The sequence below is a fragment of the Cricetulus griseus genome, assembly GCF_003668045.3.
Source record: "Cricetulus griseus strain 17A/GY chromosome 1 unlocalized genomic scaffold, alternate assembly CriGri-PICRH-1.0 chr1_1, whole genome shotgun sequence".
Classification (NCBI taxonomy): Eukaryota; Metazoa; Chordata; class Mammalia; order Rodentia; family Cricetidae; genus Cricetulus; species Cricetulus griseus.
The window spans coordinates 26404326-26432281 of record NW_023276807.1 but is presented as its reverse complement, the minus strand read 5'-3'; the positions used below and the strand labels follow the sequence as shown (position 1 = coordinate 26432281).

The 27956-nt window shown below is 44.3% G+C and overlaps 1 protein-coding gene across 3 annotated transcripts; it reads left to right on the top strand.

Annotated features, from left to right (window-relative positions):
- Positions 1 to 101: 101 nt before the first annotated feature.
- Tfap2b (transcription factor AP-2 beta) lies at positions 102 to 27218 on the top strand. 3 transcript variants are annotated; one of them, XM_035453233.1, is made up of 8 exons: positions 102 to 182; positions 4528 to 4986; positions 9745 to 9805; positions 17058 to 17277; positions 19141 to 19259; positions 21488 to 21629; positions 24640 to 24896; positions 27196 to 27218. In XM_035453233.1, the coding sequence occupies exons 1-8, from the start codon at positions 102 to 104 to the stop codon at positions 27216 to 27218; spliced, it is 1362 nt and encodes a 453-aa protein (XP_035309124.1). The 3 variants fall into 3 exon arrangements, with proteins under 3 accessions (XP_035309124.1, XP_027248576.1, XP_035309125.1); XM_027392775.2 differs by lacking the exon at positions 27196 to 27218 and having other exon boundaries at positions 24640 to 24937; XM_035453234.1 differs by lacking the exons at positions 102 to 182; positions 27196 to 27218 and adding an exon at positions 3285 to 3311 and having other exon boundaries at positions 24640 to 24937.
- Positions 27219 to 27956: the final 738 nt, after the last annotated feature.

Sequence of the window (27956 nt, the reverse complement as noted above, 5' to 3'; positions counted from 1 at the left end):
AGAGGAGCGTCGGATTTGGTGTGTATCCCCCATTTCCAATTATAGATGGATCATTACAGACAGCGGAGTCCTGAGAAGCCAGACATCTGCTCCTCACATGAATGCACTCACCTCCTAGAGACCAGGCTGCCATCATGCTCTGGAAACTCGTGGAGAATGTCAAGTACGAAGACATCTATGAGGTGAGCGGACACCCCCAGATACATTTTAGAGCTTTGTACATAGAAAACTGGAACTTCTTGACACCCCAGTTGACAGATTTTTAAGATATTTACTTGTAGATTTCCGGTCGGGTTTCTGAGGTTTCTTTAAGTTTTCCTAGGATGGTTCTAGGAGACTTCGCTCTCCTGAAGGGGGACTTCAGAGGCTGGAATCTGGCAACTTTAATTTAGGAGCTATTTTTCTTTTCTCCTTTTTCTTTCTCTCCGGATCTCTCCTCCCCCTTGTAGGCTCTGATGGGGAACGTGGAGCCACTGAATTTAGGTAGACAGGCAGAGAAAAACATTCTCCCCTCAGTTTGAGTTCGGGAGAGAATCGGATTTTCAAGCTTCAGTCCAACTCGGGCTTTGGATTTTTTTTTTTTTTTTACTTTTAATAAATTTTCTGAAATCGCTAACTAACGAATCCAGGTAGAGGTTAAATATCTACGGTGAGAGAAGGGAAAGGACGGGTGTGTGAACAGATAGAGTACAGTGTGGAGAGAGGGAGCGGGTTGTTATTTTTGGTTTTTGTGTGTGTGTTTTGCTTCTTTGCGGGTCTGTGGGTCCAAGCAAAAATAGTAACCGCCAGCGTGTGGGCATTTTTAACGAAGTCTGCCCACACCTAGTGCACCCGGCTACCAGTGCCCGGGAGAGCGCATCCCTCCCGGGCTTCGACCTCCGCCTCCTCGGACTCCTCTGTTGGCTTCCGGAGTCCGTGTCGAGCGAGGTTGCCGCATTGCCGGATGCCCCTGCAGCTCGCTGGCCAGGCGAGGAGGCCCGGGCCAGGGACGGAGGCGGGAGCCGGCACCACGGTCCGGAGCTGGGGAGACCCCCTGTTGAGCTCAAGCGAAAAGAGAAGCAAAACTCAAAATGGGACGTCGAGGGAGGGAAGAATGGCTCTGAGGCTGCGAGAAAAGCTTCGAGATCCGAAAAAGAAAAGAAAGCGAAAGGGAGTTAGCGAACCGGGGCGGCCGAAGCAAGAGGGCACCAGGAAAAGTTGGAGAGCAGAAGTCCGAGGCGATGAGACCTGAGCCACGGGCACCCGCAGCACTGGGCTGGACTACAGGACGGAGGTGGGCAGCTTAGGCTGGCAACGGGTCGGGAAAGAACCCGGAGCCCTGAGCAGGCAGCCCTGCGGGGACTAAGGGCTACAGCTCGGCAGTGGTTCCCCTAGCCCATTTAAGGGGAGTCTGGAGGCAGTAGCCAGCTCTTCCCAAACCAGCTGGCCGGGTCTGCCCGAGTGACCACGACTCTTCGGGGCACCCGGCAAGAACGCCTCGAGCTAGAGCCCAGTGTGCCCCAGCCCCGCCATTCCCAAGACCTCATTTGGAGTTAATGAGAAAATGAGAAAGAAGGAGAAAAGAAACAGAAGGAAAGGAAGTCCAGAAGAAAATAAGAGGAAGGAAAGGAGGGCGGCAGGGAGGAAGGGAGGGAGGAAGGGAGAGAGGGGGGCCTTATTTCTCCAGTTTCGGCCCCCTCTTTGTAGTTGTGTACTGACTGTACAGCGGGACCGTGCCTGTCCCGCCTCGCAGGGCTTATTTCGCTCCGGCCTCCCTTCCTTTCCTAACAGGCGGGATTATGTTCAAGTCCAGGGCGATAAACTCTCCTAAAGAACACATCACCCATAGAAAACGTGTCACTGGCGGAGCTGGGGCTGCGGTAGAAATAGCTCTGGGTACACATAGAGGGATTAAAGTAATCAGAGGGATGCTGGTTCTTTGCTTATGAAAAATAAACGACTAAATGGGAAAAGGGGGAGAGGGGAAGGAGTGGGGTGAAGAGAAAGGGGAGGGAGAGGAGAGGGGGCGAGGGAGAGAAAAGGAGGGGTGAGAGAAGGACCAAATGACGGGGTAGGAGAGGGGGGAGAGGAGAGAAGACAGAGAGGAGGGAGGAGAGAGTGAGTTACTCCGGGCTGCCTAAATTTTCAGCTGAAAAGCTAGGAGAACCCGCACACAGCGCGTGGTGGAAGGAGCCTACTTCAGTCTGGGCTACGGTTGAAGTTTAACAGAAATGGCAGTCAGGCCAGTTGAACGGGTTCCTGAAACATCCCAAAAGATTTTCTGTTGCCCCTGGCTTTGCCTGAAAAGGATAGCTTTAGTGTACTTGAAGACCGAGTGCATATATTTTTAAATCTCAGTAAAAATTGCAGGCTGTAAGCACTGAAGAGGAAAAGGCAGCACTATGTTAAAAAAAAAGAAAGAAAGAAAGAAAAGAAAAGAAAACTCTATGTCCAAAAACAAACAAATAGATCTTCTGCATTCAAAAAAAAAAAAAAAAGTCCCTGTGTAGCGTCCAGTAAACAAACAGGCCCACCCATTTACTTTTCTCTCCCCTCCAGAGAAACAGGCAGTGTCTATCTAGTTTGGGTTTCAATCTACACACCAAGCATTCCGAGCAACAACCTGCTCCCTGGTGGGAAAGTCTCCCTCCATGTGCAAGAACACCTACATTCCCTGGGAGCCCCCCAGCCCTGCTCCCCCACACTGCCGAATCCAAAGAGCAGAGGCTGCCTGGAGAGAGCGAGCGTCCCAGCTCAGTTAATTGAAGTTCTGCCTCTTTCCTGCTAAACTTTTCCCCCAGTCTGCCTCCGCCAGCCCCCTCGTCTGATTACATCTAGTAATTCTCCACTGAATGAACGTCATTTACAATAGTGGAGGAGCTCTGAGCTCGCTGCTGCTTCACGCTCCATTTGTCCTCCATTCTCCCTTTAAAGTACTCGTGTAATATTAATAGTCATGAATATCAATTATTATGAGGCGGTGTAGGCAAGCGGAGGGAGGAAGGGGCGCCCGAGCAGTCTGAGCCCAGCTTCGGGTGGAAGAGGACTGTTTCTGGGGCCCCAAAGAACCCGCAGAAGAAAAGAGGCCAAAAAAGACGGTGAGACGGATGAACAGTGCTGCTTGTCTGTGACAGGCACCTCCAATCTTCTTGGAGGGGGATTTTTTTTTTTTTTTTTTTTTTGATGGCCTGTCCTGGAAACACCTCAAGCTCAGCTCCTGTGCCCAGCTTGCTTCTCTGCTGGACTTTTTGATTTTTGAAAATTCATTGTTTGATTTTGAGCAGTAACCAGGCTTTTTTTTCCAGATGTTAGTCCACACCTATTCATCCATGGTGAGTTCAGATTCCCGTTGTACCAGAAGTGCATGCCTTCTCCTCTGACTATCTCTCCGTCTCTGCATCTCCCTGTGTGTCTCCCTCTGTCTCTCTGTCTTCCTTTGAGTGCCTTTGGCTTGGTAATTTAGCACCATAATTGGACGAGGCTGCAGCTGCTTCTCTCAGCATTGTGTGTTCCCTGTCTGAGCTCCCCGAGAGTCAGCTGGGAGGGGGTGAGGCTGAACCGAAAAACTTTTTTTATTTGTCAATGCAGTTTGGAAATTTAGGTGACTGTTTCTACAGAAAGAACCAGGGGGACTTTACCACTTGCCATTTCCAAGAAGGATGGGGAGAAACTTAGTGTCCTGCACTTCCTCCTTCTCCTTTCACTTGGCTTACACTCCGGAGAGGAGGGGGAGAAAAGATGTACGGTTATCTCTTCACCTCCCAACTCCAGTTCCTTATTTTTAACGCCCTGAGTATAATAGCCTGTGATATGGAAAGCAAGCTCAGAAAAAAACTCCTGCAAACCACAACTCAATTTATCATGGGCTTAGGGTGTGATTGCAGAGGAGATCCGTTTCAATCAAACACTAAGTTATTTAATTCCTCTTGGGGAGGGAGGGGTGGCTGGAAGCTCTCGGATCAGGCAGATGCCTCCCTGCTCTGGGAATCTCCTGCTTGTGTGAGCCCCGGGGCCAGCCAGCTACCTGCCAGGGAAGGCAGAAGTGGGTTTTCTTTTTCTTTTTTCTTTTTCAACCAGAGCAGTAGCAGCTATTAGAAAGGTTCACTCGGTGTACTTTGGATCTCTTGAAGAGGTATGGGCAAGAAACACTTAGAAGAGCAAACACCATCCTCGAGTCCTACATTCTAAAATCAAGGCTTTGCGCTATCTCTGTCCACACAGTTCCTTCTCCTCTCCCTTTTGCCTGCTTTGCACTCTTGAAAGATGGCTTTTAGGCCGGGTAAGGGGGTGAGCTTCCTATTTCTGCTGTAGTTAAGTCCCCTGAAGCTTCCCGGTGGGACTGTTGACATTTTACCATGTGGCACTGAGTCAGCTTGGGGTCTAAGGTTTAGCCTCTTGCTTCCCTTATCCCGGAAAAAGTTGACCAGAAGCCGAACTCTCTCTCTCTCTCTCTCTCTCTCTCTCTCTCTCTCTCTCTCTCTCTCTCTCTCTCTCTCTCTCTCTCTGTCCATCCCTCCCTCCTTCTCCTTCTCTACTTTCTACTCTCAGGACCGGCACGATGGCGTCCCAAGCCATAGCTCGAGACTCTCTCAACTGGGCTCTGTGTCCCAAGGACCCTACTCGAGCGCCCCGCCGTTGTCCCACACACCATCATCGGACTTCCAGCCACCCTACTTCCCGCCCCCCTATCAGCCGCTACCCTACCACCAGAGTCAAGACCCCTACTCTCATGTCAACGACCCCTATTCCCTGAATCCTCTGCATCAGCCCCAGCAGCACCCCTGGGGTCAACGACAGCGCCAAGAAGTGGGTTCAGAAGCCGGCTCTCTCCTGCCCCAGCCCAGAGCGGCCTTGCCCCAGCTCTCGGGCCTTGACCCCCGAAGGGACTACCACTCTGTCCGCCGGCCGGACGTGCTGCTACATTCGGCACACCACGGCCTGGACGCCGGCATGGGCGACAGCCTCTCGTTGCATGGTCTTGGGCATCCCGGCATGGAAGATGTGCAGGTAATTCCAAACAAACAAAAAATAGACATAAGAGATAATAAAAGAAGAATGCGGGAGGAGGGGCGACCTGGTCTTCTGGGGGTGGGAGATTGTCATCTTTAGAACCGGGCCAACCGGACAGTACAAAAATGTGTGTTTGAGTGTGTGGCTACAAGGTGGCAGTTTCTAGAGATCCATTTGTGAATGGCGGGACGTCTGGAAATTAAATCTTGAAGTAGGAAATATGTTTTCGTGATAGTTTACAGTCATTGCCATCAAGGTTAATGTTTTCATCTTGACTCAGCTCCTGGACTTGTGCATTCTCTGTTGCTTTGTGTGAAGAAGTTGGCACCAGGATTACCCCAAAGTGTTCCTGTCCCGGTGGCTTGGTAGGCTAAGTACTGGCTGTATAGACGACAGAACTCTAAGCAAGAAGGTACAAGGGCCTCTGAAGGCTCCAGGTGTTCTCACCCTTTGCAAAGCTGTGCTAAGAATGACAAGGCACTCTGCAGGAGAGTCATTAGCTGTTTGTTTAAGACCCTTTTGCTTTGAAAGTCCAAATACTGCAGAGCCCTTTTCTCAAGCAGAATTCTAGAGCCATCACCTGACAATAGGATCTTCGCTAGGGACAAACCCACAGAGTTGCCACTGGGTTCTGGAGTCCTTGAGGACAGATAGCATTTTGGAAATTTCATCTGAAGGCCACTTCATTGGCTGTAAAGCAATGTCCCCCACCTCTCCCTTCTGCCCTCTCTTCTGATGGCTGCCACCCTTCCCCAGTGTCACTATCATTCTGAAGAGGCATCGCATGTTTATTTCTTAAAACAAAAGGTTCAAAACATTACCCCTACCCAGCCAGCACCCCATCTGCAGCCTACACAATGGAGGCTTACTTGGATGGGAACACTTGGTTAAACTAAACAAAGAAACATCAAAGAAAAGATTCCTAAATACTGTCAGGGTGATTCTGAACAGTACTGTTTCACACAAGGCCTTCCCCCAGTTTAAAGGGTCTCCAGAAAAGATAAATATTGTCACAGAGCATTTAATTGACACTTGCATCTCATTGGCATAGCTGAATTTGTTGTGCATCATTGTAGACTTATCTCTGAAGTGAAGAAAAACAAAATGGAAAAGAGAAGGTAGCTAAGGCCCAAGCCCTTAGTCTTTACTTTGCTGTGAATGTATAATGTATGTATGTGTGTGTGTATGCATGTATGTATGTATGTATGTATGTATGTATGTATGTATGCATGCATGTATGTTGTATACTTAAGAACAGCCAAAATGTGGTGACAGAATGAAATGTCATCTCTGCTCTGTCTGTGACGGTTCATTGTTTTAGAGGAACCTTGTTATTAAAAAGGAAGAGATCACCTGACCTGCGGCTGGATTCATCCACAGTACCAGTAGTGATGGTTTTGTTGATTTTACTGAGCTGTGCCTATCTGGAGGTAGTGCTCATTTCAGGATACCATACAAGAAAAGAAACATCGAGTTGTTTTTAATGCTTTGGAGTAATATGCACGGAGGGGGGGAGTTTTTAAATTAACCTTTCTTAGTATGGTTCAAAGTGCTGGATAATGAAAGGAGATCAACCACACACCTCCATTCCCCTAGGGATGCTACAATCACCCACTACACTGTACATCCCCATTACCATAACTGGGGATATGAACATCATCTGCCACCACTTCCACCACCCTGCAGGCCAATGGACTCAGGAATCTCTCCCTAAAATAGGGAACAAATTTCTTTGGTTTTAGAATGTTTTTTCTTTAAGTCAGAATTTTAAGGGATTTTGCGTGTTTGGCAAAATGCAAAGGGAGCTAACAAAACAAGGAACCAGAAACAAGGCCAGAGAAGTGCTATTGGGCAAGTAACCTTATCAAAGGAACTGGGTGGATTTAAAGTGTTTAAGGGAACCCAGTACCGGGCCTGAGCTGATGCAGTTTGCTCAGAGCCTGTGGGAGGTAGAAAGTGCTAGCTGTTTCCCTCTCCTTCCTGCAGCTGATAGCCTGACAATGTGGGGAGGCCTGTGGGGCCTTCTCCAGCAACCCTAAGTGTTGAAGAGTATGTGGACGACATACAGCCTATGCCAGCCTCAGCATGATTTTTGTGGGGCTGGTTTCTCTGTGATTCTGGTCCAGTGTGATCCCAGTGACAGGCCTCCTGAGGCTAAGGCAAGACTGAGATGGCATAGGGAAGGAAGGAGAAGGGATATGCTTTGGATGCAGAAATGTAACTGGTCAGCTTCCCCCAAAAGGGTCCACTGCCAAGTTTGAGATCTAGAGGGCAGGGGCTAAAGTTATGGACGGATGTCAGGTTTTCAGCCACCAAGCAACAGACCCAAGAAGGTAACTGCACTTTAATGGTCTCTGGAAGTGACAACAGAGTGGTTGTCAGAGCTCAGAGTCACTTACTCTGTCTCAAGGGTCTGGTATATGTCCATTCAGGACATTGAAAGCCATGGACCAGAGAGAGTCAGAGGGTGCTACCTAGACCCTATGGGTCCAGAATTGGGGGGATTTCATGTGACCTAGAGGCACACTCACGAGGCTGCCGCCCTGTGAGCGAAAAGGAGAGCTAATTAACCAAATGCTTCTAATATTTTTTAAATGAAACTATAAAACCCTGTCAATTTCTATTTCAATTTACTCACAGGGGCTATTAAACTAGCAGATCGCTGTCTGGGTTCCGGGTATGCTACATTTCACCCACTGGGGAGGGGGGCAGTGTTAAAAACTCAGGGGGAAATGGCCACAGAAAAAGAGAACCGAGGGGACACCTAGTTGTGGATTTGTTCAGTTGCCACATAGGCATCTTGTTCTTCACAGCTTGGGTCTCTAACCTCCCATCACCTATACCACCCATGAATATCCACATATAAAAAGGTTTTAAGTGAACCCTACACACACACACACACACACACACACACACACACACACACACACACTACACTACACTCAAACATACCCTTGTGTCTTAAAGCAACCCCTGGTATCACTTTTAACTAAAGAAGTCTAGTAATTACGAGTCTGAGTTGTTTTTCTGCGCTTCCGCATGCAGTCCTAATTAAATCTTTACGATCCTCCCTGTGACGATTAAGCGCCAGCATGCTGCGTGAATATCCTGTACAAAAACCCAGCAGGCGGCCGTAATTAGATAGAAAATCAGACAAGAGCCTTCTCATTAACTACCACAACTACCCCACGTCGCTGATGAGGCGTAGATACATATTTGCGCACCAACCTAAGCGTGAGGTGTGGGGGCTCATGGGTCCGGGACCTTATGGGATGGGTTTCGCTCCCACAAACACAGGGGAGTATTTGTGTCCTGGCTGAAACCATAGCCATTGCCAACAGACCCATGAGTGTAGAAAAGGGTGAAGGGAGTGTGGCTATAGGCCTGTGTGTGTGACAGTGCCCTCTGAAAACTTATGAACAAGTTTCATGAAACATTTTTGAAGCACCTCTTCACAATCAAGATGTGCATGCGTGGTGGTCTACAACTTAGACAACAGTTCGAATGGAGAAACAGCCCACCCTCAACTTTCTAAGAGTAGAAGAGTGTCTAGTAAAAAGGAAAAGAAAGAAACGAGTATACCCCCTGATGGTTAGTTAGAACATCTCATTTCTCAAACCGCACTTGCTTGTTTGTGATAGTTTTCTTTTTCTTGTGATGGACTCACACCCTGTTCAGTGCTGCACCCTGAATGGGTAGAAACACCTCATCCCCAAGACCTTCTTTTTACACTTCCTAATAGAGTGGGTGACAAATTGGTCTGAACTTAAGTTACAAAGGATCAAGGGAAGCAGTTGCAGGATTCAGAAAGACAGTGGGTATTTTCTTTGGGAGTGGGGAGGGTGGAAGGGAATCTGCTTTTTGACACCCTGCAATGCGCGGCTAGAAGGCAAGTTCCCATGGGTCCTGACAGCTAGCAACTGGCTCGGACAACTATTCTCTCAGAAGTGCTGCCAATTCTGAGCTGAAACTTCCCCTCTTCTGGGATGAAAGTGAAGATGGATATTTCTTGTGATTCCAAAGGTGCTGGCTGGGAGGATCCAGTCCTTTGTTTGTATGTGCACCATTATTTGTGTGCCTATTTCTGTAATTACTGCCTCCCTAACAGGTGTGCAACTGGCTGGCCAGAATCACCAGCTTGGCTGGAGGGGGTATATGGCCATTGCACAGGTTCCTGTAGGGACTGTCATCTGACAGCAAGAAGCTCATAGCTCACAGGAACGTGTGTGGACTGCTGTGGGGGTGAGGTCCTGGAGGCTTTTGTACTGCTGTTTGTGTTCCATTCCAAATTGCTCACACTTTAATTAAAATCCCATAACGTAAACTATTATGTATTTGTAAAAACGGCTCTGGGGTTAAATGCACTAGGATAGAAGGGGGGGGGAACCGAAATTGGTCTTAACTAATATTGGTGAAAAAAATTGGCAGTTGCTAACTTTTCACAATTCATATGGGCAAGTGATATAAAAGTTTATATGCCCATGTAATATCTGTTTCAGATAATAACAAAGCAAATACTGCATCCCAGATGTCTCCCGTACGTTCTGTTTTCTCTTTCTTCTATGGGGAGAATTTACCATTTCAGTGAATTTCATTTCTATGTCGATTTGGAGATAATAAGGATAATAATAAACCCTCCCTTTGTGAATTAATATAAATGGAAATAATAGAAACTCCCGTTTAGAATGACATGATTTATGTATGCAATTCTTTAATATCCACTCAATTTGAATGGTGATGTTTTTATATTCACAGTCAGTTGAAGATGCCAATAACAGCGGCATGAACCTATTGGACCAGTCAGTCATTAAAAAAGGTATGGATTTTTCCTTACAAAAGTAAGCAAAGATTTCAATGTCTTTATGATGAGCTTTCACTTTGGGGGAAGTCATTATTTCATATCACAAACAAAAAATGTTTGTTGTAATCAGTTCAATGGCTATCAAGACTGGGTTAAGGGGCCTGCTGGGAAAAGGGAAAAAGGATCAAGCAGAATGGAAACTCTGTCAGAAACCAGGATTGGAGAAACAGAGCTACACTGACTATTACCATTTTTCTCATCATACCTAAGGTAGCCATTCTGAAGGCATCTTATATGACTGAGCCTTCATGATGTGTAGAAACAGCTGGGAAGCACTGGTTTCAAAAATGGGCTATTATTACGTTGTTCTGGATTTGGCTATGTTGAAGTCTGTGTCATGGAGATATAGCTTTTCTTTCCCCTTGTTTTTGGTGTGATTTTTTCTTTTTGTTTGGTGGTAATTGTGGTACCAGTTCTCTGTGTCTTATGAGTTGTCTCTTTTTATTATTATTTTTAATTGTGCCAAATGCTTTGCTAAATATGCGCACACTGAGAGGATGAGACAGACTATGCATGCATCTAAATCTTCCTGCATATGTGCACATGATTTACTGTGACTGTGGAATCACCCCATACTGTTAAAGGGCATGTGATATTAACAAATGTTTGCAGTCTCTTGTACAGCTGTAAGCAAAATAATTAACTAATTAAACTAATTAAATGTAATTACAATAACTCATTTCAGGCGTATTGCAGCTGCTTAATTTTTTTTTTTTCTCCTCTTCTCTGACAGTCACTAAGAGAATGTCTGGCGGTTAGAGTAGCTGCTTCAAGGCCTGAATGTCACTCACATGCCACAAATTTAAGAGTTCGAATGTGTAGGCAGGGCAGTCTTTAATTATCACACGGATTGGTATTGGAAAGCAGAGTTTTAACGACTGTTGCCCTTTCCTATTGAGGCTAGAGAAAGACAGTCCTTATGTTTAGAGTCAACAGTCCCCAGCTTTAGTCACTTGTGATTCACTTGAGCCACTTAACATTCACAAAAATAATTAAGGGAAAAAAGATAATTTAGAAAGCAATCCATCCAGCCTCAAATTGGGGTAGTAAGTAGTAGGATCCCAAAGGGGTTAAAAGTGTTTTGAATTTTCTCCTTTTAGAAAGTCATGGTTATGTAGCTTTGTGGGGTAAACAGGGAAAACAGTAGCTGAACGGTCCTTTTCCTTTTCAGAATGGTCTTTTAAATAAGTTTAAAAATATTGCCTAATATTTCTCCCTCCCCTCTTTAGCTAATGTCATCTTCAGCTGGTATACCGGGAGTGCATGCTCAGGCTGGCAGCCCTGCTGAGGGCTCACTTTCACTGGTTCCTCAAGAGTCTTTTGGTTAATTGCTGCTTGATTAGGGTGGGGAGAGGGAGGAGCTTTTCTGTTCCCTTTTGTCATTGTTGTTTTAATTTCCCCCTCCCTCTTTGTGGAAAGCTAGAACAGCTTAGCTCAGGGTTCGGTATCCTAGCAACATCAATTGGCTGGCAGAGGGACATGCCCAGCAGATGACCAATCAGAAATGTTATTAATAGTCAGGCCAATAAAAATATTTGGAACTTAGCTTGCCTAGCAAAATGGGGTCCATGATTTTCTTAGCTGTGGGAAGCATCAGTTGCAGCGTTTGAATATGTTTGCCAGAGACACATGAATATTTATGCACGAGGTTACTTCCTGAGATACAGGAGGGTGCTGACTAAAAAGTTGCTTGCTCTGTTTTTCTGAGACTGCCACATACATGTTTTCCCCCAAAGCTTTTTAAAAGCATGCTCGGCTTGAAACACTAAAGCAACACCCTACCCATATTAATTGATTTGGAGTGAGTAGCTTAAATATGAATGTTAGGTCAGTTCTATTATTTGATACTTGAAATGTTTGCTTTATTACACGAAGAAGAAGAGATCCTAATATCACATTTTCATCTTTGAAAAGCCACAGGCAAGGGATGAACAAATGTTTGATTTATTTTTCTAACTCACCAGGAACCACTTAAAATAAAGTTATGGGTTCATTAGCTCCTTGCCAGCCTCTCTTCGCCCATCTTTGCATAGTCTAGTCCCCATGAGGGATGCTTCTATGCGATTAATTCTGGATAGAGGTGAGAAAGTTTCCTGAACTGAATATTCTAAATTTCAGCAACTAGCAGGGGACTTGGTTGCTTAATTTGTTTTCTAATGGGCATTTAGGCAGTTATTTAGAAAACTATGATTCGTTAATAAAAGGCCAGCAACTAGTCTACACTTACACATCTCTGCTCCTGTGTTTATGCAGCCTAACAACCTGGGCATAAAAGATGGATTTATCTTTCTTTGTGTCTTTTCTGTACAGTTGTGTCGTGGCCACTCCTAAAATTTAGCCCATCTAATTTTTCTTCCCTGTTGGCATCATCCCATACATTATAAACTCCCTCTCTTGTTATGTTTGCTATGTGGGCTTAGCTGACATTTCTGAAGTAATTTAGTTAAGAGGAAATGAGTTGTTCCCAGTAGAGAGAGCAAACGAGTGGAGTGAAGGTAGCCAGCGTGATAAACGGCTCTTTCATTTGAAGATCTCCAGAGCTCGTTTACGGCTAATTTTCTGTATTGGCCCCCTTTGAGCTATTAATGCAATCGGCAGGGACCGTGGCCCCTCTCTTCTGAGCTGCCCCATTAGAGCTCCCATTAAGCTGCCTAGTCTCAACTCTATGGCAGGAGTTGGGGAGGGGGAGTAATGAAAGGTGCTTTTTAAACTCTCCTAATCTAAACCGGCAGAGGGTGGTTAATACGATTTGAAGGGGGCTGGTCAATGAGCAATCAATAAAGTAATAATGAGAAGGATTCGCTACATTAACAGTCTAAAAATCCAACGAGACATTAAAAAATCATTCTTAACTCTCAGTTCCATTAAGATTAGGAATCTGGGTGCAGTGGGGGTGGGGGGAGTGCCCAGCTAACATAGATGATCTTTGCCATCTTCTTATAGCCTAACTTAAAAGACTTACCTAGGCTCAAAGAAAGGGGGTTTGAAATCAGCAACCAACATGCAATCTGCTTGACATATTAGACAGCAGAAAATATGTCAGAATTTCTTGGAAAGGTTATTGAGGCTGGAGTCCAAGGTTCAAATGCTGTGACTGTGGGGCATTTTTATTGGTCTTAGGGATATCCTGTTTGGTTAGTTTCAGTTCAACCTCCAAGCTCTCCCATGTTTTCTCCGTTAGTTCTGGCCCCTTCCCCACACAAACACTTTGGTGTGGGTTTTCTTGGAGAGGAGGATTATAAAATTGCCAAATCTCAATTCTAGCAGGTTCCTTTGAGATTCTTCCTTATTGCCTAGAAAGAATATCACACCAAGAATCTGAATCTGTCAGAACCCTTTAACAGTTGTGTGTTTTCTCTCAAGAACTTTGCCTTTTGGGGGGGGAGAGGAGAGAGAGAGAAAGAGAGAGAGAGAGAGAGAGAGAGACAGACAGACAGACAGAGACAGACAGAGAGAGACAGAGCGAGAGAGAGAGAGAGAGAGAGAGAGAGAGAGAGAGAGAGAGAGAGAGAGGGACAGAGAGAGGGACACAGAGAGAGACAGAGACAGAGAAGGAATGGTCAGAAGCCATAGAATTTCAAAACTGGAAAGGTCAGACATTCCTTTCCTTTGCCCCAAGTGTGGGAATCTGCAAGTGCATAGACTGGATAAGATGAATGACTTTCTCAAGGTCAGATGACATATTAAAAACATGATAAGACTCTATTCAAGTTTCAGGTTCTCAGATTCTGTCATTAAAGAATGTCAACATTGGATATTAAGGGATATATATATATATATATATTCCTCTCTCTCTTTCTGTGTGTGTGTGTGTGTGTGTGTTTCATCTCATCACAGTTTCAGTGTCTACATATATATTCCTGTTGAACATGTGGAATAAAATTTAGACAAGAAGTAAACTTAAAAGGATGCAAATTTGAGAAATAGCTTCCCTGATCATGAGAAGTGATTTTACTTTTAGGGTGCTAAATCTCTTGATTGCTTCCCAATGTAGCTCTCATAGTTGTCATTTTCTTCCCTTCCAGGGGACTCAACCCCTTAATGTGTGAGACAGGTACATTTCTTCCATCTCTTTCTAATACAGGTCTTGTCTCTCTGGTTTGTAATTTCACCCTGAAGTTATTTTTAAAAAGAGAAACGAAGTATTATCCCATTAATATCTATATAGTCAATATTTTCTCTAGTTTTCCTTACTTTTTCTTAAAACCACTCACTGCAAGGAGATGTTAATCTATTTATGACTTTTTTCTTTTCTATAATAATTCATAGGAAAAGGAAAGGGTGAGTGGTGGTGGTGGTGGTGGTGGTGGTGGTGGTGTGTGTGTGTGTGTGTGTGTGTTTGTGTGTGTGTGTGTGTGTGTGTGTGTGTGTGTGTGTGTGTGTATCACATCTAGAAGTTGGTTTTACCATCCAGCTAAGAACTGAAGATGGGGAAAACCCACTTTTAATGTATGCACAGAAAATTGTAAACATGTGAAGAACCTAAAGCTTCATGCGGAGTCTTGCTATGCTCCATTTCCTTAGTATTTCCTGCTGTCGCTTTAAACCTATCTCAGACATCTCTGGGATCCATGAGCAGGAACAGTGTGCTCATAATTACTAACAAATCAACTGGGCCCTGTTGCTTTCAGGGCTTATTGATAAGCTGGAGGAAAGCAGAAGGAGAAAGATGAAGGGAATAAAATACCAGGTTAATCAGCAGAGCTAAGCAGGTGTGAGGGCAAACAGGAAGGTGAGATGATCAGGAAGCTATCAGGAAGGAAAGCCAGGAAGAGAAATATGTAGGTTCTGGTCTAGGGGAATCCATGCTGGACCAAGGGTAAGGGGTATGAGTTGGTCTTAGAACCTGAGGATAGGATGTAAGAACATGATTTTGATAGAAAATGAAAACATAATTGAAAACACTTCTGTTCACCTTGTGAGTTTTTTTCTAAGTGGGAGAGGCAACCTTCCTAAGATGGAAGTATGCCACCTAAGAAGACACATGTGTCTGTATATGTATATACAGAGAGGTACAGTCCAGGGGAGGGAGTCACTTACTCCCTCTAAAGGACACAGCTCCTAAAAGCTGAATCAGGCAATCAACAAATAGGACAGTTAAAGAACAGGGCATAATGTCTTTCCAAAGGCCTAATTTTTCAAGAAATGTGACATCTGGGAAATAGGAAAACTACTGTGTAAGAGATGCTGGTTATTGTGCCTAACAGTAACAGTCAGTTTACTGGGCTTGTTTTGTTATTAAAATATTCTAAAAAATGTTAAAGATAAGAATGCTTCGAGTTTCAAAGGTGATATCTTTAATGTTACTTATTGCTACAGTTCTCTTGTTAAAACTGCAAAGGGCTATCTACTTTTAGGGGAACTCTTTCCCAAATTGCTCTCATACCACTTCCCATCAGTATAAAATTGTATGTAATGACTCGAATATGAGCCTGAAATTTATCTATCAGGAATGCTAATAAAATAGGAGATTAAAATATATGTGGCTATTGTGCACAACAATTAAGTGCCAGGATAGCTCCACCCCCCAGGCATCCGTTTACAAAGAGACTTACCAACTCCAAGAGGTACTCATGTCTGATGAAAAAACTTTGACACTTTGCTGCTTTACTCTCAAATGGGAAGCAATTCTTAGAGAAAATATGGGGGGGTCGCCCAGAAAATCAAAATACCATTTGTACCTTGTCCCTAGCCTATGACAGTGCAGAGAAGATGCTCTCTGTTTCCCAACACAATTCCTCCAACTAGACCATTGGACATCAACAATAGGTTCTAAAATTCCAATCTTGTCGATTAAGAAGTAGTCAAAGAGAATATTAAAGTGTCTAAATCCAGTGCCTTACAGAAACTCTTTTCACAAGATTTTGGAAAACATCAAATTAAATTAATAAACACCTAGCTGTTGGAACTCTCTCAGCATCCATGGAGTCTGAATGTTGACATCTGTGGTGTAAAGAGTAAAGTGAAATAGAAACCCTGCATTCTCTTATCTGTCCTGTAGAAGAGAAGTTAGACACCTTTTCTCATAAAATTCTAGACTTCATGTGGCAGAGTGTGTCCTTTCCTGCCAGATTTATAGGGTGAGACATGGACATTAACAGAAAGGTGGGACAGAAATATATATATATATATTTCTCCATGGAAGAAATTAACATGGAAGAAGTAGCACAAATCAGGGGAAGTCCAAAGGGCACAACTTCCAGGACAGTGTTCACAGTTCCTCATTCTCCAGCCTTCCACCTAGCTCAGCCCCCTCCTGACATGCAGATGACACCAAAACACAATTAAACAGAAACACAGGCTGGAGAGGCTGAATGCACCAGGGTAGCAGTGGCAACCAGCTGTCAGTTCTTATTAACTTCCGCATAAAACATACCTTGAGTGTGGTTTGTTATCAATTACTTGCTGAAATGAAACAACCGGGGCAAGGCAGGACTGCCACTGCTCATGTGAATTACAGTGATTGGTTGATTGATCAGGGCACCTGTTGTAAATCATAACTGCTCAAACAATCATGAGCCGGTGCTTTAATTTGTAAACAAAATTCATGTCACAGCTGCATTGCTCTCACTGGAGATGAGCATTTGGGTACATTTCTAAATGAATCCTGCTGCTGTTTTTATGTTGGGGAAAAATAGGTTTCATTATATGGCATAAAGCAGCTCTTTGCCCACCCCACCCCCATCTGCAGTGATGGCCACAGATTGGGGTTCAGTCAAAGAGGAGGAATTTCTACAAAGATCATTGGTACTAACATTTTATCTCAGAACGGTGATACTAACCTTCAGTCTCAGGTACCTAATGAGACAGTGTTATCCTGGGTAGGTCCGAGGAAGAAACTGAGATTAGGAGTCCAAGGTCACATTAGAAGCAGGTGACCAAATAGGCTTTGATTAGATTCACTGTGTGATCTAAGATGGAAGGTTGAGTGTTTCCCTGATTTGTGTGGTGAGCAGGACTGTGGCAAGCGACACTCGTTTGTCCTCTTATCTGGGGTAAGTTTCCAGAGGAGTGCTGACATTTGGGGCGGTTCACCTTGCTGGGAAGGCAGTGCAGCCTGGAACCACTGGAGTGGCCTCCCCCTACACTTTCCACTTGATGGCTGCCCAGTGGCTTTCCCAGATGCCACGTCCTATCAACCATCAGTAGGGTTGAAGATCGGTCACCTTTATGGCAACATTTTCCTCCTCTCTCCATCTCTCCCTAGTTCCTGTCCCTCCCAAATCTGTGACTTCTCTAATGATGAATAAAGATGGCTTCTTGGGAGGAATGTCAGTCAACACCGGCGAGGTATTTTGCTCAGTCCCAGGCCGTTTATCTCTACTCAGTTCAACTTCAAAATACAAAGTGACTGTGGGAGAAGTTCAGAGACGGCTCTCGCCCCCTGAATGCCTCAATGCGTCTCTCCTTGGCGGCGTCCTCAGAAGGTAAAACAAAGTAAAACAAACAACAAAAACTACATCACACACACACACACACACACACACACACACACACACTTCAATTAGTGGAGGTGGGTGCTGTGGAGACTGGGGGGAGAAAGTCCAACGCAGTTGCCTAGCAACTGAGAGTCTAGGCGCAGCTCTGTGTGATGCTGCAGGAAGGCTGTAGACACTGCTAGCAGGGTGTCTAACATCAAGAGCTGAGTTCTCTAACCTAAGCCTCACCCATCCCAGACCTTATTGCGCATGTGCAACCCTCCTAGATAATTCAGCATTAGAAACTTTTCACTTTCTTGCCTTCGCATGGCTCCCAATTGCATGAACTCACATCTGGGGCGTTAGCCTCAGTTCAACCCAGAACTATCTTCCCCACCACACAAGCTCATTTGAATCAGAAAGGGCAGTTTCCATCATGCCTTCCACATACTATTTTCTAGTTTAAAAGTACAGATAGGGAGTAGCTAAATTGGTCTCGAGATCAATGCACTAGTATATTGTGCTTCCAATTTTGAAAAACCCTTCTCTACATTAGTGACCTGCCTCCAATAGTATCACATCTCACAACATTAATAGGACTTTCTAACTATTAGTAGTCATTTTCTGTAGCTATGCAGTTGCTCTCCAACATTACATCCCACGGACAGACTCCTAGTAAAAGTGGAGAAAGAAATGGCTATTGTATTTTCTCTACAACAGTTCTTGCCAGCATCTGGACTCTTGGCACTGTCCCTGTTAAGTGACTTAGTATGAGACAAAACTTTCTGAAGTTAACCCATTTTAGATGTTCGCTATCCTTTTCTTTCCTACAAGTGGCTGACTGAAAAGTACAGGAGCAGGCTGCTTTGTGCATGATAACCACTTTCCTTTTATTTTTCCCAGCCCTTAGAGGATGTAGGGAACCTAGAGGGAAACTAAGGGTGTTGGTTTTCACCCACAAATGTTCTTAGTTTGAATCCTCTTCCAGTTGCCTTAGTATTTGGTTTTCAAGTGAGTCTTTTGAGCCTCAGAGTCAGGATGTTATTATTATTATTATTATTATTATTATTACTATTATTATTATTATTGAGACAAGGTTTCTCTGTGTAGCCCCGGCAGTCCTGGAACTCACTTTGTAGACTAGGCTGTCCTGGAACTCAGAGATCTGCCTGTCTCTGCTTCCCGAGTGCTGGGATTAAAAGTGTGCCCAAGCACACCCTAGCTTCCAGAGAGGGGATGTTTTAATTCAATTCCTGAGCATGAGTGTATAAAATTTATGAATTGAGATGGTGAATACAAAGAGTTTATCATATTAACAAGCTCAAAAGTATAAGTATTGTTGTTATGACAAAAACCATTGATTGCAAATGTCAACTTTTTTTTCCCTTCTTAAACTCCATTATGCTATTATTATTATTAATTATTATTATTATTTTGCTTACTCCTTTAGAAGCCTGCCTGTTTCTGGAAACTAGCTCTTTTCTTTTTCCTCTCTCTCTCTCTCTCTCTTTTTTTTAAAGCTTCCCTGAATTCTGCTCTTCTCGCTGCTCCATGGCAAAGAGTGAACCTGTGCATGTACATGAGCAATATTTACCTTTTCTGGACCCATTCCCTACATTCTAATGATCCCATCTGGTATTGTCCCCCCACACACACACACACACAAGGTTTTCAAATAGGACTTACTTTTTATGCTCTGTATGGCAGAAATTAAGCAAACCTCAGCAAACTCTCAGCAAATAACCGAAAGGAAGGAGTGCTAACCTCAAGTTAAAACCTCTTCAAGCTCCACTGGGCTCTAGATTGCTAAGTCTAAACTTTGTTTCAGGAACACTCTGAGGTTAATCAGAATGTTAATTCTTGCAATTGCAGAGCCAAATCGAAAAATGGGGGGAGATCCTTGAGAGAAAGGCTAGAAAAAATCGGTTTGAATTTACCCGCGGGCAGGCGCAAAGCAGCAAATGTCACGTTACTCACCTCCCTGGTGGAAGGTAAGCAAGACTTGTGGCCATTTCTTGAAGTAGCTGAGCTTAACTGTCAGCTGGAGGCTGACATTTTACATGCTTTATGATTAACTGGAAATCATTGTGATTGTTGTGCCCTCATGAGTTGGATGTCAAGGGGCTGCAGGAGAGAAGACCAGAGGTCTTTTTACTTAGAGGGAGCTAGCAGTTTCAGGGAATCAAAAAAAAAAAAAAAAAAAAAAAAAGAAAGAAAGAAAAAGAAAAAGAAAAAAAAGAGTTTTCTATGCTCCAAACAGGGATTAGGCCCAATCTCCAAGTCAGTGGAGGGGGTCACTTCCCTGGCCACAGTGGCTGAAGCATCCTCTGCTTGAACTCCTATGATACCATCAATATCGTCTCTGCAAACTGCAAAAGTGTTACTAGTACAAAGCAGGTGCGGCTGGTGATGGAAAAGGGACTTGCTTCCAAACCTGACCACCTGATATCCACCCTTATGTTCCATAAGATGGTGGGAGAGGTCCTCCTGGTTTTCTTCCCACCTCTACACACTTATCCCCCAATAAAGGTAATAAAATTAAAAAGGCTTAAGAAAACATTCAGTGTCCCTGAATCTCAATGGTTATTTTAAAACTGATGACTCTCCCAGAGTTCTGTCTCTTACCTTGTACAACCTGATGAATTATTGATACCTGAGTAAGTTCAACAATCGTTAAGATAAAACTGTGGAGGGGGCCACTATGAAAAAGTATGGAAAGACAAGTTGAATCTTCAAGGCAAATTCATTGGTGGTAAATTAAATGGGCATAATTTTACTAAGAAACTTCTAATTTTCTTGTCAGTTTGGGTTTTCTGATGAAATCTATGGCCTATGATAACTAAGATCATCTATGTGGTCTGGAAGAAGAGAGTTTGCAGTTTGATGTGTAGGGAGGGGCCAACAGGAAACAAGACAAGCTGGTACATGTGGAAGACGGTGGAGAATTTTCTCTGGAATCTTCCTATGTCCTGTTTTTGTTTGTTTGTTTCTCTTCCATGTTTTAATAGATATGATACTATGACTTTTGTAGGGAATTTGTTCTTCCAGAACAACATCTTATGTTATCCAAGTGATGGCCACAAAGAGGTCAAAGAGTTGCTGGTCCTGCATTTTGCCATCTTTAAAGCAAAGTTTTGTTTTGCTTTGTTTTTCGATCAAACTCACCCACCAGAGGCCTTAAATCACCACATTTTCAAATCCCACTTGTTAGTAGTTGACTCTTCCTTGCCTGTGGATATTCCATTTTGCTTTTTAGGGAATTATTAATATCACAATCCTTAAAACAGTCAAGGTAATCTTAGCATGAGACACAGATTTTAGCACAGAAGGGAAGAAGCTGGAAATCACACCAAAATGGCAATATTTGGCGGGCAATTTTTGGTATTATGAACTCTTGTATGCACTGTTATTGAAGTCTTTCATTACTAAGGTATCATTGAGAACAAGTCACATTCCCTCCAAATAGTGTATCTGTGAGAAAATTCAACATCCCCTTTTTTCCCATGTTTGTGATCTTTTCTCAAACCCCAAGGCTGTGCTTTAAAAGGTAATAATGTTTTGTTTTTTTGTTTTTTTCAGGGGGGTCTTCCTCCTAAGCTTTGGAATGCCTAGTGTCCTGGTGTCTGTAGTTACATATTTGTGCAGTGAAATATCTTTAAGTAGGAGAATAATGACAGAAATCTCTGAAAGAGAAAAACCTGAAAAGAGGAAGGAAATTGTAGTGTGAACTGTAGTGTGAATAATTATTTTGCTGCTAAGTAGAAATACTCTTTTCATATACATGTTATATGTAGTTATTAATATTCAGTAACATATCTGGATTTGTTTATGTATATTAGTTATAAACATGAGACTGACTAATAGAAATGTAGGAAGATGGTGACACTTCTATATTTTATTTCAAGTAGTAATAACTGATACTTTAAACAGAAGAGAGGAATCTGGCTAACATGTCCCATCAAATGTCTAGATTCAATTGGAAGGTGGCTCTTGAATCTATGTCACTTTTCCCCTAAGCCAAAGTACAGGAGGCAGTCTTGGGAGGGAGCGGTGTCTGTCCAGAGCTTACAAAGAGGCTAGTAGAGTAACGTTTGTCCTGTTCTCTTTAATTATGAAGTTCATCCTTATTTCAGATATCTATCTCCGCTTTGGGTTTGTTCAGTATCTGGCCTCAGGTGTTCACTACCTGGGCGTTGATTCTCTGCTGTTCTCCTTGCAGGGGAAGCTGTTCACTTAGCTCGGGATTTTGGGTATATTTGTGAAACAGAGTTTCCCGCTAAAGCCGTGTCCGAGTATTTGAACAGACAGCACACGGATCCCAGTGACCTGCACTCCAGAAAGAATATGCTGCTGGCCACCAAGTGAGTTTCCAAGATCCTGGGCCCTTATCCGGGATTCTCTCCCTGACCTAACTCTACTTAGGAAATGATGGGGCATAGCGGTGCAGCCTCTCTGGTGTGGCTTCAAAGTGCCTTGTCAAATAGAGCAGACTAGGGCAGGCCAAAAGGCTACCCGCTTCTGAAGCGTGTGTGTGTGTGTGTGTGTGTGTGTGTGTGTGTGTGTGTGTGTGTGTGTGTGTGTGTGTGTGTCGGTGAAATAGACTTGAGGGCTATGGGGTTGTCCCAGTCCCCTTCTCAGGCCAGAAGGCTACCCGCTTCTTGAAGCGTGTGTGTGTGTGAGTGTGTGTGTGTGTGTGTGTGTGTGTGTGTGTGTGTGTGTGTGTGTGTGTGTGTGTGTGTGTGTCGGTGAAATAGACTTGAGGGCTATGGGGTTGTCCCAGTCCCCTTCTCGGTTTACAAAGAGAACACAGGCTTTTAACAGCTTTCCTGCACAGTTCTGGGGTGTCAGGCAGACTTCCCCCACATCTCTTTGCAGACCCCTAGGTGAACATTTCTGTCTGGGCTTTGCAGTGGTCTTCCTTGCCATCAGGGGGACTGCCATGTGTGTCCGCTCAGGGTGTCTATATCTCGCCCACGTGTGCCCATCTCTACCCATAGCTCTAATTACTCCATTTCCAACGTTGCTGTTTGTCATCTTCCACGGACTTGTAAAATTTACTACAACTCCAGAGGGGAAAACAGTAAATCTCTGGCTAAATTTAGGTCTAGAGCTCATTTGAACATTTACAGTGGGTTTTCTATTTATTTGATTTACCCCTGTCTTTGGCTTCGGTGTCATATTGTTGGTGTTTTATGACCAGCTCAGGCCCGCAGTGGGCGGTGCTGCGTGCAGCAGCACGTCTCTCTGTCGCAGGCGCGGCCTAAACAGCAGCACTCATTTATTTAGCGTTCCAGGACGCGGTTTGTTCCGTTGACAGCGTAATTTAAAGAAATATATGGAAGGCTGAAAAATCATTTGCTCAAATTTGTCCAGATGTTTTTGAGACGTGATTGGAATTTGATTGCCCCTTTCCGCAGGGTCAAAAAATATTAATGTCCCAGAAGTTTAATTGCTTACAGCCTGGTTTGGGCTGTGTAGATTTTAAATGCTTGACTCTTAAAACATTTGTTCTCCACACTACAAAATTTCCTTTTTTGGCACTTTGGAAATGATTACAAACTTCAGGAAAGACTTCAATCATTTTTCCCAACGATCAAAACCTGGCATCCGCCCTCCTTTTAGAAGGCTTTCTGCTAATGTACCATCTAGCAAGGTCATGGATTTTTGTTGGCGAGTTACATTCTTACCCTCTTGCTTTGGGATCTGATACTAAGAAACAGTTGTATTTTATAAATGATACAGAGAACTTCAGGCAAAACAAAACAAAAACCTTAACATGTCTAAAGCAGGCAATGAGATCCATAAAACCTACTTGTTTCCTAAAGGGATGATTTGATAGCCCTCCCCCCTCCCACCAGGAAGCCTGAGGATTTTTAAGGCCACTATTTGATAGCCTAGGGTATCAGAACCACCTTGGGAGCTTTCCCACTATGTTTGTGTCTGGACCACATGGAAAGAAGGTGAGTCAGAGCCTGGAGTGTGCATGTGAACCTCACTACGGCCAGCCCTCCTGGGTGAGCACAGTCACTTGCTGTGGGGATATACAGATATATTATGAATGGAGAGCTAAAGGGTAGACAGTCTCTATCAGTGCTCTAGCCACAGGCCTTCCGAATGCCAATCTTTCCATTGCTGTCAGTGGGTGAAAAAGTGATTCCCTATTAGTTTTATTACTAGCCCTGGGCAACATAGTACCCTGGGGAAGGGTGCCCCAAGGGTCTTTCAAACCCAGAAATCTGCCCTGTTTACCTGATAGTTAGGCCAGGTGTTAGTTGCTACATGTCCTTCCTCTGCTGTTTAGGTCCAGTATGATATATACGTTTGCTTCTCTTGACATCCCACAGAATCACAGGCTGGGTGAGGGCAGGTAGTCAGGAGAAGCCTGCCAATTGTGGCCTCTGGGATGCCAGGCCTCAGCTTGCCAGCAGAGACAAGCCATTTTACCTTCAGGCCTAAACCCCTCCCATCTATTTCCTATATTAAAAATTTCTCAAATAAGCTCAATCCATAGTTAGGCACACAGGGTTCCTAAGGCTAGGAGATTTCTCTAAATTGTAGGTGCCTTGAGGAAATAAAAAAAAAAAACTTCAACAAATAAAAATCTACCCTCCCTAGTGTTTTAACCATCTACCTTTAAGTTTTATTTAAACTATGCAGAGATCTTTTTATATTGACACCAATCCTGTTATACAGAGGTGTTTAATAGCTTACATTTGCAAAAGGGGGGACTTTTAAAAAAAAAAGAAGAAGAAGGGAAGAAATATCTTTCTTCAAAAAATGCTGCAGGTAAACTGGTTTTGCTTTGAATGGAATCAGCATTCTCTCCTAGAATAAACAGGTTTTTGCCCTGGGCCATGCAAGGCTCTAGCAATCTGCTTCAGTGCCAGGGACAGGCTTGTGGCTGAGGGGTTTAAATCTTTCAGGGTGTGTGTGTGTGTGTGTGTGTGTGTGTGTGTGTGTGTGTGTGTATGAGAGAGAGAGAGAGAGAGAGAGAGAGAGGGTGGAAAGGCGAGAAGGGGAAATAATTAAAGAAAAGTGGTGCCAGGTAACAGCTAAAAATTACTGACTATTCCAAATCAAAAGCCAACATACCTAACGAATTTCCTAAAGCAGAATACAGGTGGTCTGTTAGGGGAGAGGGAAAATGAAAAGCGTGAGGATGGAAGGGGTACATTCTTCTCACTGGGTCCCTTCCAGACCCAGCTGCTGAGTGAGGGAACTCTCTTTGGAAAGAAACAGCAGAATCGCCTAAGTTAGCCTGGTGCAGGCTACAGACCCAACGCCTCCGGGCTTATGTGAGTTTGTTTGGGTTGCAAGGCGAGTAACCAGGATTCTGAGGGCGCTTTTCTCTTCCTCCTTCACTTTCCGCAGGCAACTTTGTAAAGAATTTACGGATCTGCTGGCGCAGGACCGGACGCCGATCGGGAACAGCCGGCCCAGCCCCATCCTGGAGCCTGGCATCCAAAGCTGCCTCACGCACTTCAGTCTCATCACGCACGGCTTCGGCGCCCCGGCCATTTGCGCTGCGCTCACGGCCCTGCAGAACTATCTCACCGAGGCGCTCAAAGGCATGGACAAGATGTTCTTGAACAACACCACTAACAGGCACACGTCTGGGGAAGGCCCAGGTAGTAAAACTGGCGACAAGGAGGAGAAACACAGGAAATGAAAAAAAAAAAATAATAAAGAGAAGGAAAATGTTTTAAATACAAAAAGAAAACAGAAAAAAATAATTTTAGCTTTAACATATTGGATTGGCTTTGGAAGAATTGTATTAGGTAGAATACACATACAATCAAAATTTTAAAATGAAAGCTAAATAACTTAAAAAAATAAACTGAGGCATACAACGGAGCAACAAACCGGCTCTCGGTGTCTATTTCAAGATACACATGGAGACAACCGTCCGGATTTTCCACTTCGGTTCTTTCGAGCTTAGTAGTACAGATAATAAAAGAAAACTATGAACCCCCCTTTTGGAAAATAAACATGAGACTAAACATGAGGACACGCTAACTTATTGGAAGAAAATTGGAGAAACGTTGGTGTCAATGCTCTGAGAGCTGGTTGACTGAGACGAACGAACTTTTACAATTTGATTTTTTTTTTTAAAGGAATCTCCGCGCTGTCCCTTTCTCCTCACCCTTCTCACCGCTGCTCCCTCCCTCCCCTCCTCACGCGGTTACGGTTATGGTTCGGGGATCTGCTGGGTGATCACCAGTGTGGTTAGCTCTTTGGCCTTGCGTTTAGTCCCTTTGGTATCCAGACCTCGCCTTGTTCCTAAGTCCCCGGTGCCCAACTCCCCCCGGTGTGTTTAATTAGGGAGGCGTGGAAGGGGGAAAGGGGGATGGGAGAAGAAGCTTTAGCTTTTGATCCGAGAGTCGAGTCTCCCGCGGCAGAGGAAACCCAGTCTGATAAGTTGATTCATCATGGTTCCTTTCAGAAAACGTTACTAGTTCCCAGACTTGCCAGCACCTGTTCACAGAGAATATTACATTCGTTATACTTGTGTCACCTAGAAATATAGGAAAGAAAGAGAGAAAGAAAGAAAGAAAGAAAGAAAGAAAAGAAAGAAAACAAAACACGAATACTTTGATTAGCATGTAATGCCTTCGGAGGGGTATGTACCATTTCATTTTCTTCTGTTTCCCAAAGCTTTACCCGCATGGTTTATGAGCTTCTTCAAAGAAGACTCGGGCTTCCTACACAATCTATAAGGTACTGAGAAAAAAAAAAAAAAACTGGTCTTTTTAAAGTCAAAGCCTGTGTGTCAGAATTCAGCAGGGTCACTTCTTTAAAGAAGCTCAAGCGGAATCATTTAGGAAGTGGCCAGTGTCTGAGGGGTGGGGGTGGGGGTGGGACAGCTTTGAATTTCTTGCTTACACACCTCATCACGGAAATTCCCGCAGGGGTGGAGCACTGCACAATGTCTTTTAAGGGAGTAAAGCTTCCTGGGAAGCTATATTTTAACAGCATTGTCTTCACTGAAAAATGAACTCCATTTTCTTGGGCTCTTTGGGGATCGTTGATCTAATGCAGAAAGAAGCAGCTTTGCCAATGTTAATCGAGAAAGACAGTCTACAAGCCACCATGAGCTTCATGAATGAAGCCAGTTCGCCTCCCAGAACACACAAATAGTAAACCCCATCACCACCACCACCTCAATCACCACCACCAAGCAAAGTCAAAGGGCTTGTCTTTCAGCTTTGAATTCCTGTCTGTATGAATTGGGGACTATTTCCAGTGGAGGAGGTTCCATGCAATTAATGTACCCCACTTGTCTCACCCTAACTTTTTACTCATACTCTCATCTTAGCATTACCATGAAGTAAGTCCTGCACCTTCAGCCAGAGCAGTGAGATCTTCTGAGTATATGCTTTGTGAGATAGGTACACTCGTTTAGTGTGGGTACACTTGTTTCTTTTCAATAAGCTGTGTGGGATCTTTGCAAAGTCCATTGGGATAAAATTTCAGATGTTTTCTGTGGTTTACAGATAACTAGCCCCCACACCAACGATCTGGACCCTCAGTTTCCCTATCCTCCAACACACCTTAAAGTAAAGGAAGTGGGTTAGTTTTAGGGATCCTGTGAGGGCTTTGCTCAGAGGATTTTATTTGATGGAAAGGAAAGTCACACCCTGGGTTTTAGATCCCTGGAGGTTGTACCAACAATTGAGATCAGGCAACACCCCGTCTCCCATGTCTAGCTGCTTGTGAGTACTGTGGGTTTCAGCACAGAGCCATAGACAAGCCAAATGGAGTACAAAGGGCAAGAAAAAGACATGGTGTGAACTATAGACTCGCATTTTGCCCCAGTTCAGAAGCCCGCCCCTTTTGTTTGAGGGCCTGACGCTTGCATTAGTTGAATTCTGATTGCACAAGGCCAGCAGAAAACACACTGAAAAACATCGTCTCCTTTCCTTGCAGGGCAACGCGCCCCACGCGTGTGACATCGAGAGACGCGATGGATGCGCCTTGCTCTTACTGTGCAGGTCCTGGGAACATGTGGGCCACTGGAGCCCAGTGGTGTTGAGGACATAGATTCAGCAGCTGCTGGGGTCGCGAGCCGCACGGGCCCTTCCTGCTCTTGGTTCTTACCCTAAGGGCTAAGGCAACCCAGAAAGGCCAGTTCCTGAATAGGTAAAAGGGCGGTGCCCCACTGGCTGCTGCGGTGAAGGGGTCTGAGAACTTTGTAAAGTCCTTTTTCGGCTAGCCAGCACTCCTGGCCCTATTCTCAGAGACCTTGTGGCCTGGAAAAGTCCACGAAATTTGAAACTTCCACGTGTTCTTTTCTGCCAGGAAGGGGATTGTCTCTATCCTCACTCTGTTGAAGTGTGGGCACCAAGTAAGAACTGTGTACTTGGGTAGGTAGGCTCCCTTAGACGCCCTGCTGTCTGTTGAGCGAAAGTGCAGCTAGGTAGACTCCACTTGCCACGCCCCCTGATCTCCCCTGGTCTCCGAGTGTGAGTCCTCAGTTTCTGCCTTTTCTTTTCTTCCCTTTTCACGTCGGACCTCCAACCCCTTGCTTTCCCTTAGCCAGGCCGGCTACGTTTATCTGATAATTGAGTTATTAAAAGATTTGGTTTCCTTGGGCTTATAAATCAATAAACAGTAGGATTAACACAAGAGTTTGCCTTTTAAGTCAAGGAAAACGTTTAAGGCCAGACCCTTTGAGTTCTGTTTTCAAA